General features: G+C 44.4%; 1 protein-coding gene across 1 annotated transcript; it reads right to left on the bottom strand.

Annotated features, from left to right (window-relative positions):
• Nucleotides 1–1,305: 1,305 nt before the first annotated feature.
• Nucleotides 1,306–1,842, bottom strand: LOC136849518 (gastrula zinc finger protein XlCGF7.1-like). Its single transcript, XM_067122860.1, has one exon. It carries the CDS (start codon nt 1,840–1,842, stop codon nt 1,306–1,308), a length of 537 nt encoding a protein of 178 aa, XP_066978961.1.
• Between the last annotated feature and the right edge of the window lie 16,120 nt (nt 1,843–17,962).

Raw genomic sequence — 17,962 nt, 5'->3', positions numbered from 1 at the left:
TTTTATTTTATTTAAGGTTAAGGTTAGCCATGATGATGTGTCTGGCAACGCTATAAGTGCCAACAACACAAGCCACTACTGGGCCATGGCTGTAGGTTTCATGGGCCACAGCTGAGCTTGCATGGGCCATGGCTGAAAGATTAAGGTCGTGGGCTGAGAGTTTCCGCACAGCATTGTTGCCGTACAGAAAACTCAACTATGCCAAAGAAACTCACGATTTTACTTGTTTATTCCCACAATGCCTTGCACACGCCCTGATCATCTATATTGCATGTACTTCCAGTCCTTGAAAATTAATGTTTCCATTTAGACCAAATTCTGATGTTATTCTCCCAAGGTCTTCAATCTATCACTTGCAAAAGAACATATATTTATATTCATCTACATTAATGCATTGACATATTCCTTGGTGTCAGTGTTGCTGGATGTCTGAATCGGTCTAACGACAGTCGTTCTACCTGTTCTAGTTCCCGTTTTCTTTCGTTGGCTTGGCAATAGAACAAAAAGCATCCCTTGGATAAGACAAAGTCCCTGGCAGCTACTATCATTCCCTTCACCATCAAATTCTGCCTCACGTCTCCCTTAGCAAATCCTTTATCGTACCTCATCCCGAGAGAGAAGTTGTGGATGGATATGAACCAGATTTTAAGGCTGCCTACAGAGAGCCTCTGGGTCAATCTTCATATTGGAAGGGCTACTTAAACGCAAGCATTGTTAGGAAAACAATTTATTGAACTGCATATTGTAAATTCAATATAGTACAGGCCCTGTATTAACAGATGTGTACCGCAGCCCCCCGCAAATAGCTAAAATCCGCGAATACTTAAAAGTCCTCTAAAAACACTTAAAACTTCCTATTTTGATAGTTTAAATAAAAGAACTCTAAAAATGCTTATACCTGAGTATTTTAATAGTTTTATCACGAAAAGTGCATTTAGTCATGAAAATACAGTAATTAGTGAATATTTCTCAGTGAAAAATACTGCGAATGGGCGAATTTTCCACAAATAATGGGTAGATACGTTCCACAGAGAAATCTGCGAATATGTGAGTCTACGAATCTTGAGAACGTGAATACGGGGGGTTTACTGTAACTTCATAACTAATTAGTCTATGGAGGTCCAATGTGATTCACAAAACAAGAAAAATGAATCATGCAGTCAGAATCAGTGACACAGGTCAATGAATCATTGGGAGACAGCTCGCAATCAATCGGTGACTTTAAAGCATCCTCGCGCTGCTTATCTCTCCTTCCCGGATCTGGAAATGTTGTTCCAGGCCGTTCCTCCAGGCAAAAATTTTCCCCTACGACTTAGCAAGCAAATGGCCTTCCACAGGATGTATCCTCATGTGTTTCTTGAGACTCGATTTCTGGGAGAACGACTTCCCACAGTCCTTGCAGACGAAGGGCCTCTCCCCCGTGTGGACTGCCATGTGGGCCTTGAGATTTGATTTCTTGTAGAACGACTTTCCACAGTCCTTGCACATGAAGGCCCTCTCCCCTGAGTGGATCACCATGTGGGTCTTCAGATGTGATTTCAGGGAGAACGACTTCCCACAGTCCTTGCACGCGAAGGCACCCTCCCCCGTGTGGGTCACCATGTGGGTCTTCAGATGTGATTTCAGGGAGAACGACTTCCCACAGTCATTGCACCAGAAAATTTCTCCATGTGGATCGCCATGGGTCTTGATATGAGATTTCAGGGAGAACGACTGCCCACAGTCGTTGCAGGTGAAGGTCTTCCCTGTGTGGACGCCATGTGGATCTTGAGATACGATTTCCGGAGAACGGCTTCCACACTCCTTGCAGGCGGCTTCCCTCTCCCTTGTATGGATCGCCATGTGGTCTTGAGGAGTTGATTTCAGGAGAACGATCACAGTTGTTGCACACAAATGGGCCTCCCCTGTGTGGACTGGTCATGTGGCCTTGAGATTTGACTTGTAGAACGATTTCACAGTCCTTACATCGTGAAGGGCCTCTCCTCAGTATGATCAGCATGGGTCTTGGAGAAGAAATTTCCGGGAGAATGACTTCCTTACATTCATTGCAAGTGAAAGCCCTCTCCCCTGTGGATCTCCAAGGGTCAATAAGGTCTTCCCTTGTCGACTCCTTCGACAGGCAAAGGAATTACCTTCATCATCCTCTGCCACAGTGATACTTCATGTCAACATCAGACTCATAACACACCTCCACTTCCGTCTTCATTTCCGTCTTCATTTCCATCATAGGATCCAAAGAGACATCACTGCCCACTAAACCTCCATTTTCACTCTTGACCAGAGATGGGGACACTGCGTCCTCTGTCTCTCTCTTCAGCTGATATTCCAAGATGCTCATTTTAACCTTTGGTCCTTCAACTTTGTTTTTAATGCAGGGGATCACCTACTTTTTCACTTTCTTCTATTGTTATACACTGCTTCTATCACTCTTACTTGTTTATTTTATTTTTTCCCTTTTCTCCTTTCACCATCAAGACAAATCTGATACCTAGAATTTTTTATCTGCTATTTTAGGAACTTATATATCCAACACTCTCATTAGAACTGAAGTACATTCATCGCTGGATCGCCATTCATTTCCAAACCTTGACAACGTGAAACTAATGACTCTCTTCCAGCGAAAGTCTGAATACGAAGGTAAAAGATTATTAGAAAAATTTTATGTAATTCAGGAGGTTTTAATTTATTGTTCATAGCAAACCCATCAATCAAGCATGAGCCCACAGACACTCTGGATTCCCAAGTCTCTCCAGATGACCCACTGTCCAATAATAATAAATATCTGTAAACCAACAGTCAATTGAACTGCTTCAACATATTTGTTGTGTCTCACAAAACTCCTCTCCACTCTGATGGACATAATCTTGCTGTCAAGTAACCTGTAACATGGATGTTAAGTGACGCTGTATGCCTCAAGTACTCCCTGAAATAATGTTGTACCACTTAATAATAATTTGTTAACAAGAGGTTTTGCATTCCAAATTCTTACATACATCCCTCAGGGTATATCTTCATCATTATCACTTTCTGGTTCCTGTATCAAGATTTCCTTCAATATCCTTTTGAACAGTGACTTCTTTGTGGTATTCTTTGACAAAAGGCTCAGTAATATCCCACAATTGTAGTTACAAAGAGATTACCTACCTCATTACAAATCTTCAGTGACCTTGGAAACTTTAACCTTTTCACTCCTAAGTGTATCACGTTTTCATGTGGTACGCTCGTTAATAAGTCATCACGATTTCATGTGGTACACTCGTTTTCACTCCTAAGTGTATCACGTTTTCATGTGGTACGCTCGTTAATAAGTCATCACGTTTTCATGTGGTACACTCGTTAATAAGTTATCACGTTTTCATGTGGTACACTCGTTAATAAGTTACTGATCACAGTTCTCTTGGGAAGCGTTATCAGAAACTCTGGGTCAGAAACCTGAGCTTCCATATATTTCATCGTGGATATTTTACTTTAAGAATAGCAAATTTTAAAAGTAACTTGTATTTCTCCTAACATACAAACCTGAAGTTCTTTACATAGGGATTTTAGCTTGTGACCCAAGCTGGAATGGTCATTCAAACTTATTTGAACAGGTATTCGACTAATAACAGGTGGGGGAAGCCCCACCCACCCACCTGTCGGTCTGCACTCCAACACTTTGTCTTCCGGCCCAGGTACCAGAGTGAGGGGTGGCTGAGGTGGGCCATAAATGTAAAACCATCAGGTTTGTATGTTAGGAAAAATACAAATGACTTTTAAAATTTGTTATTCATTCCTTCATATATAAAAACCTTCATTCTTTACATAGGAGACTTACCCACTGGTGGGAGGAGTCTGGGCAGATCTCTCAACCAACTGGTAATAGGTTCATCAAACTGGGGTTGGTTACCTTCCTGGTTCGTCAGGAGCAGAGAAAGGAACCCCGCATTTCTAGCATACTGCACTATGGGATGTAGCAGATGCTAGACTTCAGGACCATTCAGTAAAGGGTTTGTACTCCATTACTTAATCAGGCAGCAAGAACCAAACTGAGGTGTTGGAGACAATAAAACAGATAAATAAGATCAATGAGCTTGCTTACCATAATTATCTGTCCTTCTCACCCCTTGCCAAAAGAGGTGGGGAACTTGCACAAAACCCTTCACTACTGAACAACCCAGTCCAAAGATCGGAGCCATCGACAGTGTACTGAGCTGCACGCCAGGTCATGTTAACTTCTTTCTAACAGGCACAGAAGAGCCAGGGACAGACAGGCTGAAGTCTGACCTGATCACTATGGCCATCCAGCCATGTAAGCCCATACAGCTCATGGCTCTCAAACTCAATTAAAACCAAGAATTCAGGAATGGCTGAATAGTGCGAATGAGACATGAAAACCTCTTCCCCATGATCTCGGAAAGACTGTTGGGGAGGAACATAAGTGTTTCTACCCTGGTTGCCTGACCAAGGAAAGAGAGGGAAAACACCATGGATCATCAGCAAACCTAACCTAACCTGTAGCTCAGAATAAAGCCAAGGGTCCGTGAGAATGAGTCATTCAAACCTTTCTGCAGGTAATCCCAAAGGACTGCGCTTGAGAACCAGGAAGAACAATCCAAACTTGTTACCATCAACCCGGTCAGTCAACAGGAAAATGAGGAGCAAAATGAGCAGCAAGAGGGATCAACGCACTACTTCTCTCAGAGAGAAGAGAATTCGACTCGAAGCAAGCTCCAAAGCTTACAGTGACGAGACGAAGAGAACCTCCAGTCTAAGGGAAAGGCACTGAGTGCCACCCCTGCCAAGGAAATCAATTGCAAATGGTGATCGAGTCTCCCCACCCACCCCAAAGGCAAAGGCACACAAAAAGAAGCTTAATAAGCCTTCTCAACTCGCAGAGGTGAGGTTCAAAAGCACAACGCAGATGAAGGCGATGAAGGAAAGGAGAATATCTCAACCTCCTTCCACCACTGCTGAAACTCACCTCGTCTGCAGTCGAAAATTACAAATATCTACAGAAATCAAGCAATGAGATTCAGCCAGATTCTAAACAGTAACACAAAGGATGGCTGTGACAGCAGGATTACCTTAACTATGGCAACCCTATTGTCAAGGAACCTCCAAGCGATTAAATCTACCACACCTGAAAGGTCAATTTATTAGCAAGTATATCAGAGAATGAAACAGCTGTTGCGTAACTACCAGACTTTGTTACGTATCCATTAAACAGTATCAGTAAGGAATACATAAACTTGATTCCTTGCAAGAAGGCTTCTTTGACTGATGGGTTTGGGAAATCAATGCAAACACACTGTCAGCAACCAAAAAAGGAAAAGGAATACAGGCAGTCCCCAGGTTACATCAGACTCAGGTTATGTCAGTTCCGAGCTTACGTCAAGCCAAATATACCAGTATTCATATACCTGTATTCGTTACAGCGATGTTACGAGGTTATGTCATCGCTCGACACTGCAATCAAAAACGCAAAAGCATCACACAGCCACAACATATATAATCATAAAAGTACATAAATACAGCGCTACAATATAAGGAACAGTAAAAGTACATAAATACAGCTACAATATAAGGAACAGTATAATTACATAAAACAGCTGCAATATAAAGTCAAAGTTGAGGTTTTTGGATGCACACTACATCAGAATGCAAGTAAAATACTGTACAGTACACCCATAGGGTCAAAGGCTTTCCCTCACTTTATCTCTATTTTTATGCATTTTCCTTTAAGTGGGTGTTCCTAGATTTACATCGTTATTCCGACTCACTCAGAATAAGTATAGCATTTCAAATCGTCAGTGTTATCGTATAGCCTAAACGATCCGAAACGTACTGACCCGAATCGTAGCCTAAGTCTTATGCTACAACACCTAGGTTACTTCGTTCTTATGTTAGTTCAAATTATGATTATATCAATACATTGCGTTGTGTATACTAACTAAACTAACAATATGAACTTACTATTGGCGCATTCAGTGTTCCTAGCTTGAACATAGCAAAGGATTGGCATAGGCAACTCATTTTGTGTCCCTCATCCCAAGCACACCTCAAGAAATTATCCTTACATTTAGATGTACATATCTCCTAAAGGAAGTTTCCCTAAATGTACTTTAAGATGAATAGGAATACTTAAGTGGATTTGTAGATATTGACAACTATGGCTGCATTCTTGAGCCCTGACGGTCTGAACACACATATTAAAGACGTGAAGAGACTGCGTTCACGGCCGTCTCTGACCGAAAACCAAACTCCTTTGGCTAACTACATAAAAGAACCACACATCACATTAGTTAAGTAAAATTTACAAGTATATTTACAATCAAACGCAATAAAACAGCTAAGACAATAAGCTTCTTTTCTACTACTAAACACAAAAACAACAAACATAATATCCTACATAATATCGCTTCTTCCACTTTAGTACGTAAATTTAACAAAAATACATAAAACTTACACCACAACTTATGGAAAAGTATAACTTCTTGTCAAAGTTTCGATAGTCGTTTTCCTGGTTACAGTGTGGTGTCGGAACGGCACCCTGACATAACCTGGGTACCGCCTGTACTCGTTTCGTCAATGAAAGTTCAAACAGCAAAGTCGCAGAGAGCGAGAGACATCTTGGGAAGTCGATTTTGGCAGCTGGAAGCAAAGTGGAGTGAGATAGGCAATATGGGGGCTTCCCGTTGGTATTTGATCAATTCTGTTGATAAGTTTCCAGATCGTCTTAGTCAGATTATAGCTAAAATTCCTATGTAAAGAACAAATGTTTGTATTGGAACAAATTACATTTCATTCCCATCTCTAAAGCCAGTTTGGAATATGCACAGTACTCCAACCAAAGGTGTTGAGGAAGTTGAGCACTTCTACATAATCGTTCTTAACTTCCATTCAGGTTTCCCTTTAAGAATCAATTGCTTTCTTCCTTGGTACTTTAAGCCTTCCGCTTAGATCCCACGTGGCTGTCGCTCTGCTTCAGCCAATATGTGCAAGTGATGTGAGGGGCAGAGGAAATATCCTTCACTGTTGATTATTACTAGCAACAGCAGTCTACTACATCTATCAGACTCACATAAATCCGTCCTTACAGATAGAAAAGTGCTTCCATGTACACAAAAGATCACATGAGAACAGTTCTACAATTCCGTACATTATTACAGTGTATCTGTTATCTACTAATTCTATATTTTTCTTTAAACAAAGTGCGGTATGCCCGTATCCTTCATCTGGTTGTCATTTGATTTTGATTATTTCAAGTTCTTCTGTCAAAACTTCTGACAAGATAGATTGTACTTTTCCGCAAGTTGTAATATAGTTTTATGTATTCTCTTTAAATTTACGTAGTGTGGAAATGCGTATTATGTGAAGAAGGATATTATGTTTTGTTGTGTTTGTATTTAGTAAATGAAAGCATTGTCTTGGTTGTTTTGGCGTGTTTAATTGTGGGTATATGTGGTAATAGTGCTTAACCACTGGTATTGGTTGTTTGTATGGTGGTTAGTCGAAGGTTTGGTGTTGGTCAAAGATGGCCGTGAAGTCAGTCTCTTCATAACCTTGATACAGAGTGGTAGTGGGGACTCAAGAATGAAGCCATAATTGTCGGTGCCTTCGAGTACACTTAAGTATTCCTATTCATCCTAAAGTACATTTAGGGACACTTCCTTTAGGAGATATGCATATCTAAATGTACAGGTTTCTTTGAGGTGTGCTTCTTGGATGAGGGTCGAAATAGACACTGTGCTCAAGCCAATCTGACTACCGTACACTGCTAGGAACAATTGAATCGCCAATAGTAAGTTCATATTGTTAGTTTAGCTAATATACACAACGCAATGCATTGATTTAACTTCTCAGTTTGAACTAGCATAAGAGCCGGCAATCCTGGGTGTCGAAAGATCTTAGGCTACGATTGGGTCAGTACATTTCGAATCGTTTAGGCTATACGATAACACTGACGATTTGAAATGCTCTACTTATTCTGAATGAGTCGGAATATCTTCGCACCATTTCCTTGAGAAATATTCTTCCAACAGGAATCGAAACTTCTCTGCAATTGACTCCATCCTTTCCTTTTCTCCTACATACGCCATTATTAACTCTTCTCATTTGTAGTTTAGAGTTTGTAGTCTCATACCCTCGATTGACCAAACACAAGCTATAATGTTGTTTGTTGCCTCCAGGTTGTTGACAAAAGTGCCTCAGGGCCAAAGGGATGCTGCAAACAACCTTTAGCGATGTCCAAAGTACACCACATGAGGTGCACTTTCTTTTCAACAATAAATTTTATGTTACGAAAATAAAACTAACAAAGGTGTAAAATCAAAGATTGCGGACGACAGTTTACACAAATGAAAAAGATATGAAAAGTACTATAAACATCTGTCACTTTTTGCCACAAATTCATTAACATACATATAATGTAAAAGAGAACACATCACACAATAAAGAAAATGGACAAGTGTCCATTTCGTTCAAAGATATGCTACTTTATGACCCACAATGCCCGCTTAATTTCTCAATTTCTTCACATTTTGGAAGCGCTTGTCACCACAAAGAGCAAATGATCGTTACCTCATTACATACCTGGACCTGAGATCGAAACTCAGCCGGGCATCGTGAACCTCTTCATTTCTTTTTCCGACTTGGATCTCGACTCACAGGGACAAGCTGCTTTCCAAACGTGAAGAAATGGAGAAGTTAATAGAGGGCATTTTGGGCAATATAAGACACGTACTTATCTGGTAGAAAGTATCTTTCTTTTACATCAATCTATCATTTACGTACATAAAATTGTTTCAACACTCACCCAACAAGTAACGTGACAGCAGAAAAACTCATATGTAAGTCCAGACATCAACGCCTCCTACATAGGCAGCAGGTGACCTAAATCCACTTTTCAAAGGATCTTACTGCAACTGCAATGCAACTGCACGTAGGAACACTTACCAAGCACACATCTGTAAAAGAAACAGGAAACAGTATACATTAAAATGTGCAAATTGAAGATCTACTTTGTATTTCTTCTAGATATACAAACCCAAAGTCTTTTACGGAAAAGGAATACAGACAGAACTTCTTCCAAAGGCCAAGCACTGGGACCTATGAGGAGGTCATGCAGGGCTGAAAGGGAAAGTGAGAGCAGAAAGGTTTGGAAGGTGCAACAGGAGGAGGAAAACCTTTCACCACCGTATTACAAAGAACTGGTTAGGAGAGGGTTGAGGAAAGTAAGATGGAAGAAGAGAATATGAACAGAGCTACAGTAAAAGGAATGGAAGGGTTACAGCTAGGGGCCAAAGGGACACTGCAAAGAACCCTATAGAATAATACCTACAGTGCACCACATGAGGTGTACTGATGGCACTACCCCCCCATGGAGAATACCCTTTTGTGAGGGACAACAAAATCAATGGTCAACCTTCCATCAAGAGCAGGTGTGAGGTTTCCTTATGGGTCCCCCCCCACACCCCCAAAATGGGGCTTGTAAATTCATACAAGGGTCACCCATCTGGGCTCTGCACCTACCACCTTGTTACAATGCCACATCCTCGCTAGTTCTTGCTTCTCTCCCAAGAGTAGGACGCTCTGTTTGACCTACCCTGGTATCCGGACAATTGTTCGAAATAGTTGTTCAAAAAGTAATTGTTCAAATCAACAGTTGTTTGAATTAACAATTATTCGAACTAGCTTACATAATCATTTTTCACTATGAGAACGAAAAAATTAATTAGCATCAGACTGTACGGCATAGAAAATGTTGCGTATACATATATTGTGAGAGAGGTGCAAAATAATGAGCAGGAAGACAAGTACTGCTGGTTTATTGATGAAGCGACCACGAGAAGTAGCGTATGACGCTCATGACACAAGAGAGACCGGAAGTATGAAAATTTACAAGTGACCTGAGGTCAAACTATTTCTCTACACAAAACAGGACAGGTACACTCGGCAAGAAAAGTGAGGATACAGTTTTCTTAAATCTTCGGACACATATTGCTCAATAATGTGATATCTGGCAACTCTGGAAAGGAGGAGGAGCTTCAGTCTTATGTTTGTTTGATCTCCTGTAACTTTAAATCATATCTTGAACTTAGTTCTGAAATCACATACTTAAATGCAGCAGTAAAGCTTTACAGTATTCGTTCAAGTTGTATTTGTAACGACAGTTCTGAGCAAAATAAACATTTTTCCACATAACCTACGAATAACCTGTTATATGAATTTATGACACCACAATGAACGGAATGCTTGCATAATCGGAAACGCGATCTTCCATAATGAAATCAAGAGTTAAATTTGAGCTATGTCCAACGAAAAACTTGGGGAACAATAAAGGAACGAATGCAATGTTATGGAGAGAGAGAGAGAGAGAGAGAGAGAGAGAGAGAGAGAGAGAGAGAGAGAGATACTGGTTTTGAAGCCTAGGCCTATATGTAGAGCTACTCATTTCATTATTTTTTTCTTTTAGAGATTGAGCGATACTATATTTGTATAGTATGTTTTAGCAATGTAGAGAGAGAGAGAGAGAGTTGCTGTTGTGTAAGCCTAGGCCTACATGTAGAGCTACTCATTTCATTATTTTTTTTCTTTTAGAGATTGAGCGATACTATATTTGTACAGTATGTTTTAGCAATGGAGAGAGAGAGAGAGAGAGAGAGAGAGAGAGACTATGGCAACGTTAAGAAACATCCAGTTACAGAAGCTCGAAGTTACAGCAGTGTTTCACATCAGAGAGCATTCTCCGCACATCATAGAGAACGGCCTGGGTGGATTTAAATAGATTGGGTCAACCTGCCCTAGCTGTCACAACATTTACTGCCATTAATTCCAGCTGACCTTTAACACCGTGAAATACAAATATGAATCTGTAAAAATTAAAGAAATTATCATTACCGTATGATGATGCAATAATAACCCTGTTCATAACGGAAAACGAGTAAATATTGCCGTTCTGATAAACAGCATCACACCGAGATATTCACACCATTCCTTTAGATTCTCATGATAATCCAGCTTCTCAATCTGAGAAATTGATTACTTTGACATGCATGGTGTTTTTGGTATCTGAACGTTTTTGTTTTGCAGATTTAATATATATGATATAATTTGCATTGTATTTCTCATATTCTAGAATAATTTACCGAGATTATGTGTTTTCTGTAAGAAAAAAATTAAAATTCGATGAACGAAATCTAAAGAAAACAGTATCTTCACTTTTCTTGCCGAATGTACATACAGAAAACATGATTAACAATAGGTGGCACTCGTGTCAGATGCCTGTTGGCTTTATGGATACAATTAAAGTTCCCTTTGCAAGGATTCTTGGTTTACCATGCAAGCAATTGCATGGAGAAAAAAAGTCAATGACTTGGAAGGCAAGTAGATCTGCTGATGGCACTCTGCATTGGGCAGAGTGTGATGCAAGGTCAATAGGATGATGCAAAGTAAAAGGATCGTTATAAGGCGTAAAATGAGATTAATTATGATTAAATTTAAAATTAGAAGGAAAATGTTATTTTCATAATAAAATTAAGTTTCAAATATACTTTTCAACCACAGCAGCCTAAAAATTCAAAATCCAAAGTAGCCCACCAGTTGTTTTGTGTGGCGATGACGAGACCCAGCCCACATTTGGGGAAGGAGAGAAACAATGTGGCAAGAGCTCAATTCATTTATGCCCTGATTTCCATGCAAGGGGAGGAAGGAGGGCTCCAATTCTATAATTACTTATAAAGTACATATGAAACTCAATCTTATTATGAAAATAACATTTTCATATAAGTAACATCAAGTAATTTATAGCTGAATCCCCCATTGACAGGAGGGTGGGATACATGGACATATTACTCCAAAACATTAAGAAGAACAATGACTTTGAAACAGAAAAGCTGCTAGCATTGATACAATGCTTATTGTTTCCTTATCTGGTAGAGAGCTACTGCAGGCAGACACTGCCTTTGGTTGGTGCTCATCTTAACCTGTGGAGGCATGGCAGTATAAGTTAAGTATGTAAGAGGTGCAAAAAGGGAGCAGGAGGACATATACTGCTGGTTTATTTTATTAAGAAAGCAGGCCGCTTATAAAGCAGCGTCACGGACGTCGCTAAAAAGGCATACAATAGGATACAGGTGACCCGAGGTCAATTGTTCTCAATGTGAAACATGACAGATAAATAAAATAACACGTGAAGATAAAATTACAAGAATTGACACAATAATGTTCTGACACGTACAAGCGTAAACAGGCACAAATGAATCAATAACAGATACGTATTTACATAGATAAAAATGTGGCTATCTAGCCGTGACCTCAGCTTGTGGAAAGGCACCGTAGTAAACGGGAGGTTCACTACAGAAAACCCGCTGAGCGGGGACTTTACAAGTATACCTTAGTTTAACCAGACCACTGAGCTGATTAACAGCTCTCCTAGGGCTGGCCAGAAGGATTACAGTAGACTTTATTTTATGTGGCTAAGAACCAACTGGTTACCTAGCAATGGGACCTACAGCTTATTGTGGAATCCGAACCACATTATAGCGAGAAATGAATTTCTATCACCAGAAATAAATTCCTTTAATTCTTCATAGGCCGGCTGGAGACTTGAACTGGGTCTAACAGAGTGCTAGCGAGAACTCTACCGAATCGTCCACCGAGGACCTAGGGCCTGGCAGTATAGCCATGAGTCGCCTCTTTAGTGGGAACTTTGCGAAGGTTTCCGATGGCTAGCAAAGCTTAAGGTGCCCTTTGCCCTGGCATAAAACCAGAATAAAACCAGATAACGTTGTCACCTACAATGCAATAAACAAAACCACTACAAAACTGGTGGGTACTCCAGGTACAATGTATTCTCAGGCTCCCCTGGACTCAATAACCTGAATCAGGCGAGGAGACAGAGGAGGGAAAGAGAGCTCCCTATGCCTCTCCCAACACCATGCCAGCCACGGATAAAGGTCCTAAGGTGCTACAATTTTCAAACACAGTTTCCAGTTCCTTAAAGTAATGAGTTGCGAAGACCAACTTGCACTGCCAATAGTTAGATTGTAAGATGGACATGAGGGATATATTATGTCTAAAAGCAAGTGACAGCTTGGACTTCATGAGCTTTCACCTTAAAAGAAGGCAGGATATCCTCTTGGATCCGAGAGTGTGCCTCGGAAATCAAGTCTCTCAAGAAATATGACAAAGCATTCTTTGACACTGGACAAGAAAGATTCCTAACTGAGCACCAGTGATGACTAGAAGGCTCTCTAATCTTTTCAGTCCTTTGTCGGTAATATCTAAGGTCTCTTACCAGACAAAGAAGCCTCTCTTCTTCCTCTGGTCCAAGGATGCCCATCAAGTTTTTAATGGTGAAGGAACGGGGCCAGGGCTTGGAAGGGTCCTCGTTCTTGGCAAGGAACCTGAGAGAGAAGGAGCAGACTGCATCTCCTTGTACGAAACCGACTCTCTTGTCAATAGCCTGAAGCTCGCTGATACGTTTGGCCATGGCCAAAGCAACGAGGAAGAGCATCTTCCTAGTAAGATCCCTTAAAGATACAGAACAGAGGTTCAAAAGCGAGACCTGCAAGCCACTTTAAAACTGCATCGAGCTTCCAAGGGACGTCTTCAGACCTCCTTTGCTTAGTCGTATCAAAGGCTTTGATGAGGTTGTTGAGGTCCTGATCAGAGGAAAGGTCTAGCCTTCTGTGTTTGAAGACCCTGTGAGAGGGTGCTAAAGAAAAGAGCAGGTGGACGAGTACTGCTAGTTTATTGAGGAAGCAGCCCGCTTAAAGCGGCGTGCAGACGTCAGTACACAGACATACAAAAGACGTACAAGTGACCCAAGATCAATCATTCATTATGCAGAAATAAGACAGGTACATACAGATAATGTGACAATAAAAATAGTAGATTAAATACAAAGATACTCTGTAACATACACAATATGGATTGGTAATGAATGTACAATTACATAGAAAAATAGGGCTGATTATCCTGACCTAAGGTCGGGCGAAAGGCACTGTAGAAAACAGGAGGTTCTTCACAGAAAACCCATTTAGCGTGGACTTTACAATACTCCCCCACCAAGACGTAGGTAACGTCTGATCAAAGCAAGTATATGCTGGGGCAGCGGAGAGGGCCGCGGCTCCATTTGACGTCAAGTGGGGGTGTGTTCAACTCTGGTGTGTTGCATGTGAGAGTGGTTGGTAGTTCCCCTACCTGGGCCCGGGCCTTTCCGGGGCGCCAGCGCGACTTCCTTGTGAGCGGGGTGGGCGGATGGGGCAAAGTCTCCTGCGGGGGGCCCTGGGGAGTGCCGCCAACGTCCTTCTCCTGGATTGCGGGCTTGAGGTGGTCTATCGACACCAGTCGTCCTTCCCGTGGATGGCCTGCCCAGAAAACCTTTTGTTTCTCTCAGCACGAGGAAAGGCCCCTGTAGGGCCTTGTTAAAGGCGGGCGGACGGCATCGTTCCACGAAGACGTGGGTGGTGGAGGACAGACCAGGAGGCATGAAGGGGGGACGTCCTGTCGGTATATGTCTGCTGGCAGGGGCGAACTTTCCGACCCTGTCGCAGAGCCTCTGTGCTGTTAGGGTTGTCCCGGTCCTGCGTGATGAGTTCGCCTAGGACAACGGGACTCAAGTAGACTTTCTCTGCTGCGGACGGGTTGCCATTCGCTCTGGGGCGGTGGAGTGGTCCCCAGCAGGCGTGCTGAAGGCGGTCCAAGGCTCGGACAGGAAAGCTGGACCCCTGTCCGTAGTTATGTGGTCCGGGACACCAACCAGCTGTCCAGCTGGAGAGGAGGGCCTCGGCACATGCACTGGAGGTGGCTTCTTCCATGGGAGTCGCCCCGGGCCACCTGGTGGCGTGGTCGACGACTGTCAGAAGGTATCTGGCTCCTCCTGATGGGGGAAGAGGACCCACAACGTCAACGTGGATGTGCCTGAACCGTCTTCCCAACTGAAAGTCGCCCACCCCGATTTTCGGTGTGACGCCCTACTTTGCTGGTCTGGCACTGAATGCACTGCCTCGCCCAGGCTGTTGTGTCCTTCCATGCCGTGCCAGACAAACTTCTCTGCCAGCAGCTTGGTCGTTGTCCTGCCGGAGGGGTGGGACAGTCCGTGGATGATGTCGAAGACCAGATGTCAGCGGGAGGCGGGCACCAGTGGGCGGGGGTGGCCACTGCTTATGTCGCTCAGCAGTGTTGGCCACCCAGGAGCGAGGGGCACGTCCTTCCACTTCAGTGACGTGATGGCAGTGCGGTAAGCTGGAATCCCTGGGTTGGTGGCTTGTTCCTGGGCGAGGTCCTCATAGTCGATCCCAAGTTGCACGCGTTGAGTTCAATTCTCGAGAGGGCGTCTGCTACAGGGTTCTTCTTGCCGGGGAGGTAATTAATGGTGCAGGTGAACTCTGCGATGGCCACGAGGTGCCGCTGCTGCCTGGAGGACCATGAATCCCAAATCTCGGTGAAGGCATGGACCAGTGGCTGGTGGTCCATCCAAATTGTGAAGGGCGTACCCTCCAGGAGGAACTTGTAGTGACGCACCGCCTGGTACACCGTGAAGAGTTCCCTGTCGAAAGTGCTGTAGCGGGACTCGGTGGGGCTGAGCTTCCTGCTGAAGAAGGCGATGGGCTGAGGGGCTCCGCTGACGACCTGCTCCAGGACGGCCCCACAGGTGACATTGCTGGCATCCATTGTTAGCTGGAGGGGGCCGTTGGGGTCCTGGTGGGCTAAGGCTGTTGCCTTGGCGAGGGCAGCCTTTGTCAGGGAGAAGGCCCGAAGCTGGTTGGGGTCCCACACTAGAGACTTCGGATGGCCCTTCAGGATCTCCGTCAGGGGGGCCATGGTGTGTGCGACCCCGGGGATGAATCTCCTGTAGTATTTGACCATCCCGAGGAATTCTTGTACGCCTCAGACGGAGGTAGGGGTGGGGAACCAGACGATGGCCTCAACCTTTGATGCAAGTGGGCGGACGCCTTCCAGGGATATTTCATGGCCCAGGAAGTCAACTATTTCAACGCCGAAGGTACACTTGTTGAACCTGACGACAAGGCCATTCTCCTGCAGACGCTGCAGGACCTTCCGGATGTGTTGCAGGTGTTCTTTGTGGGACCTAGAAAAAATTAGGATGTCGTCAAAGTAGCAGATGCAGAAGTTCAATTCCCCCAGGATGCTGTCCATCAGTCTCTGGAAAGTCGCCCCTGCATTCCTCAGTCCGAAGGTGGAGAAGGCGAAGACATGGGACCTGAAGGGCGTGATGATGGCAGTTTTGGGAATGTCTTCTGGAGCTGCTGGTACCTGAAAATAGGACTTTAACAGATCTAATTTTGAAAACATTTTGGCCCCGTGGAAAGAGGCCGTGAAGTCTTGCATATTCGGGAGGGGTAGTGATCTGGTTCATGGCGAGGTTGAGCCGCCTGTAGTCGCCACAGGGTCTCCAGGAGCTGTCCGGTTTCTGCACCATGTGAAGGGGAGAGGCCCACAGGCTGGGGGCCTTTCTGCATATGCTCATACACTCCATTTCGGTGGAAGCATTCTTGGCCTCCTGAAGGCACTGAGGGGAAGCCTCCGAACTTTGCGTGCGTCAGGGACCCCTCATCTTGATGTGGTGGTAAATTCCATGCTTGGCGGGGCTCGGGCACCTGACGAAGTTCGGGCTTGAACACCTCAGGGAGTTCCTTCAGGAGGGAGGCATACTGGTGGGGAGCGATGGAACATATTGTGGGGTGCGCTGGGGCCTGCCGCCAGGGGCAGGGACTGGCAGGACTCGGTGTCCAGTCAGAAATGGGCCAGGAAGTCCGCACCCAGGAGTGGGGTCCTCACGTCCACAAGGATGAAGTTCCACTTGTATCTCTGGCCCAGGATGGAGACCGACAGGAGCTTGGTGCCATAGGAGAGGATGGAGGACCCGTTGGCGGCTGTCAGAGAGGCAGCCGGGTCCGAGTGTTTGTGGTCCTTTCTGGAAGGTGGGAACACTGACTGCACAGTTCCCGTGTCGATCAGCATCATCCTGCCAGAGATGGTGTCGTGGACGTGAACCCTACTGGTGCGGGGCTCCTGGGTGCTTCTGCTGCCATGGCGGCCTGTGAGGGTGGCCACAGAATCCCCCGTTTTTGGATGGGCGAAAGGCAGGGGGCTTCGCAATTTCAAGCGTCCTTGCCGAACTTCGGTGGCAGTGGCAAAGCCCAGCCTTTCTTTATTCTGGTGATAGGGTGGCCGCCTCCTGGCAACAGCATTGATCTCCTCCACACTGTGTTCCCCTAGCTGGAGGCAGTTGATGCGGTGTGCAGGCGTGGATGCCTGCTTCGCGGCCCTCGTGGAGTCCATCAATGGCAACAGGTGGGGGAAGAATGCCGTGCCAGTGTCCTTTCTTCTTACCCTTGCCCTCTTTCCCAAGCTGAGCAGGGAGCTGAATGGAGTGCTGCTGCACACCCTTCCTAGCAGGGCAGAAGAAGACCGGGTGGTCTTGCAAGGGCTCTTGGAAGCCTGGGACTTCCCAGGACCCGAGGAGGAAGAGCAAGCCTGACCCGAAGGTCGGGCTGCAGTGTCATGTGAAGACCTGGAGGTCTTGACCACTGCCCGGTGAACAAGCAGATAGTATTTTCGATCCTTCGCCTGTCAGCCGAGGCATCCATTTCTCCTCTAGGGAAGAGGGGAAGAGGGAAGAGGGAAGCGGAAACCCATTACCGGTACGTTCCTAAATGCCAATGCTGACTCGGAATCAACAAATCTGAGCCAAGACAGCGTCTCTCCTCTTGAGTACCAGGTTCGCCCACAGGTTAGCTGTCTGGTGGGCTATGTAGGAGGCGGCTCTACCTCCAGACAACATCAACCTCCTGAATGTGGCTTTCCCTTGGATTTACAAGAACCTTAAGAGGAAGAAATGATCTTGGCCACTGCATGAGACCTAAGATCTATTCAGGAGACCATCTGGAATGCTGCCATAGCAGTCGATTCCATTGCCGCTGCGACAGGGAAACTCCTCTGCATGTAGGCAGTC

The sequence above is a fragment of the Macrobrachium rosenbergii genome, chromosome 21, assembly GCF_040412425.1.
Source record: "Macrobrachium rosenbergii isolate ZJJX-2024 chromosome 21, ASM4041242v1, whole genome shotgun sequence".
Taxonomy (NCBI): Eukaryota; Metazoa; Arthropoda; class Malacostraca; order Decapoda; family Palaemonidae; genus Macrobrachium; species Macrobrachium rosenbergii.
The sequence above is the reverse complement of the archived record's forward strand: the minus strand, read 5'-3'. Positions and strand labels throughout refer to the sequence as shown.

Coding starts and splice junctions, on each gene's coding strand:
- LOC136849518 (XM_067122860.1), bottom strand. CDS start 1,842: ATGGCGATCCATACAAGGGAGAGGGAAGCCGCCTGCAAGGAGTGTGGA.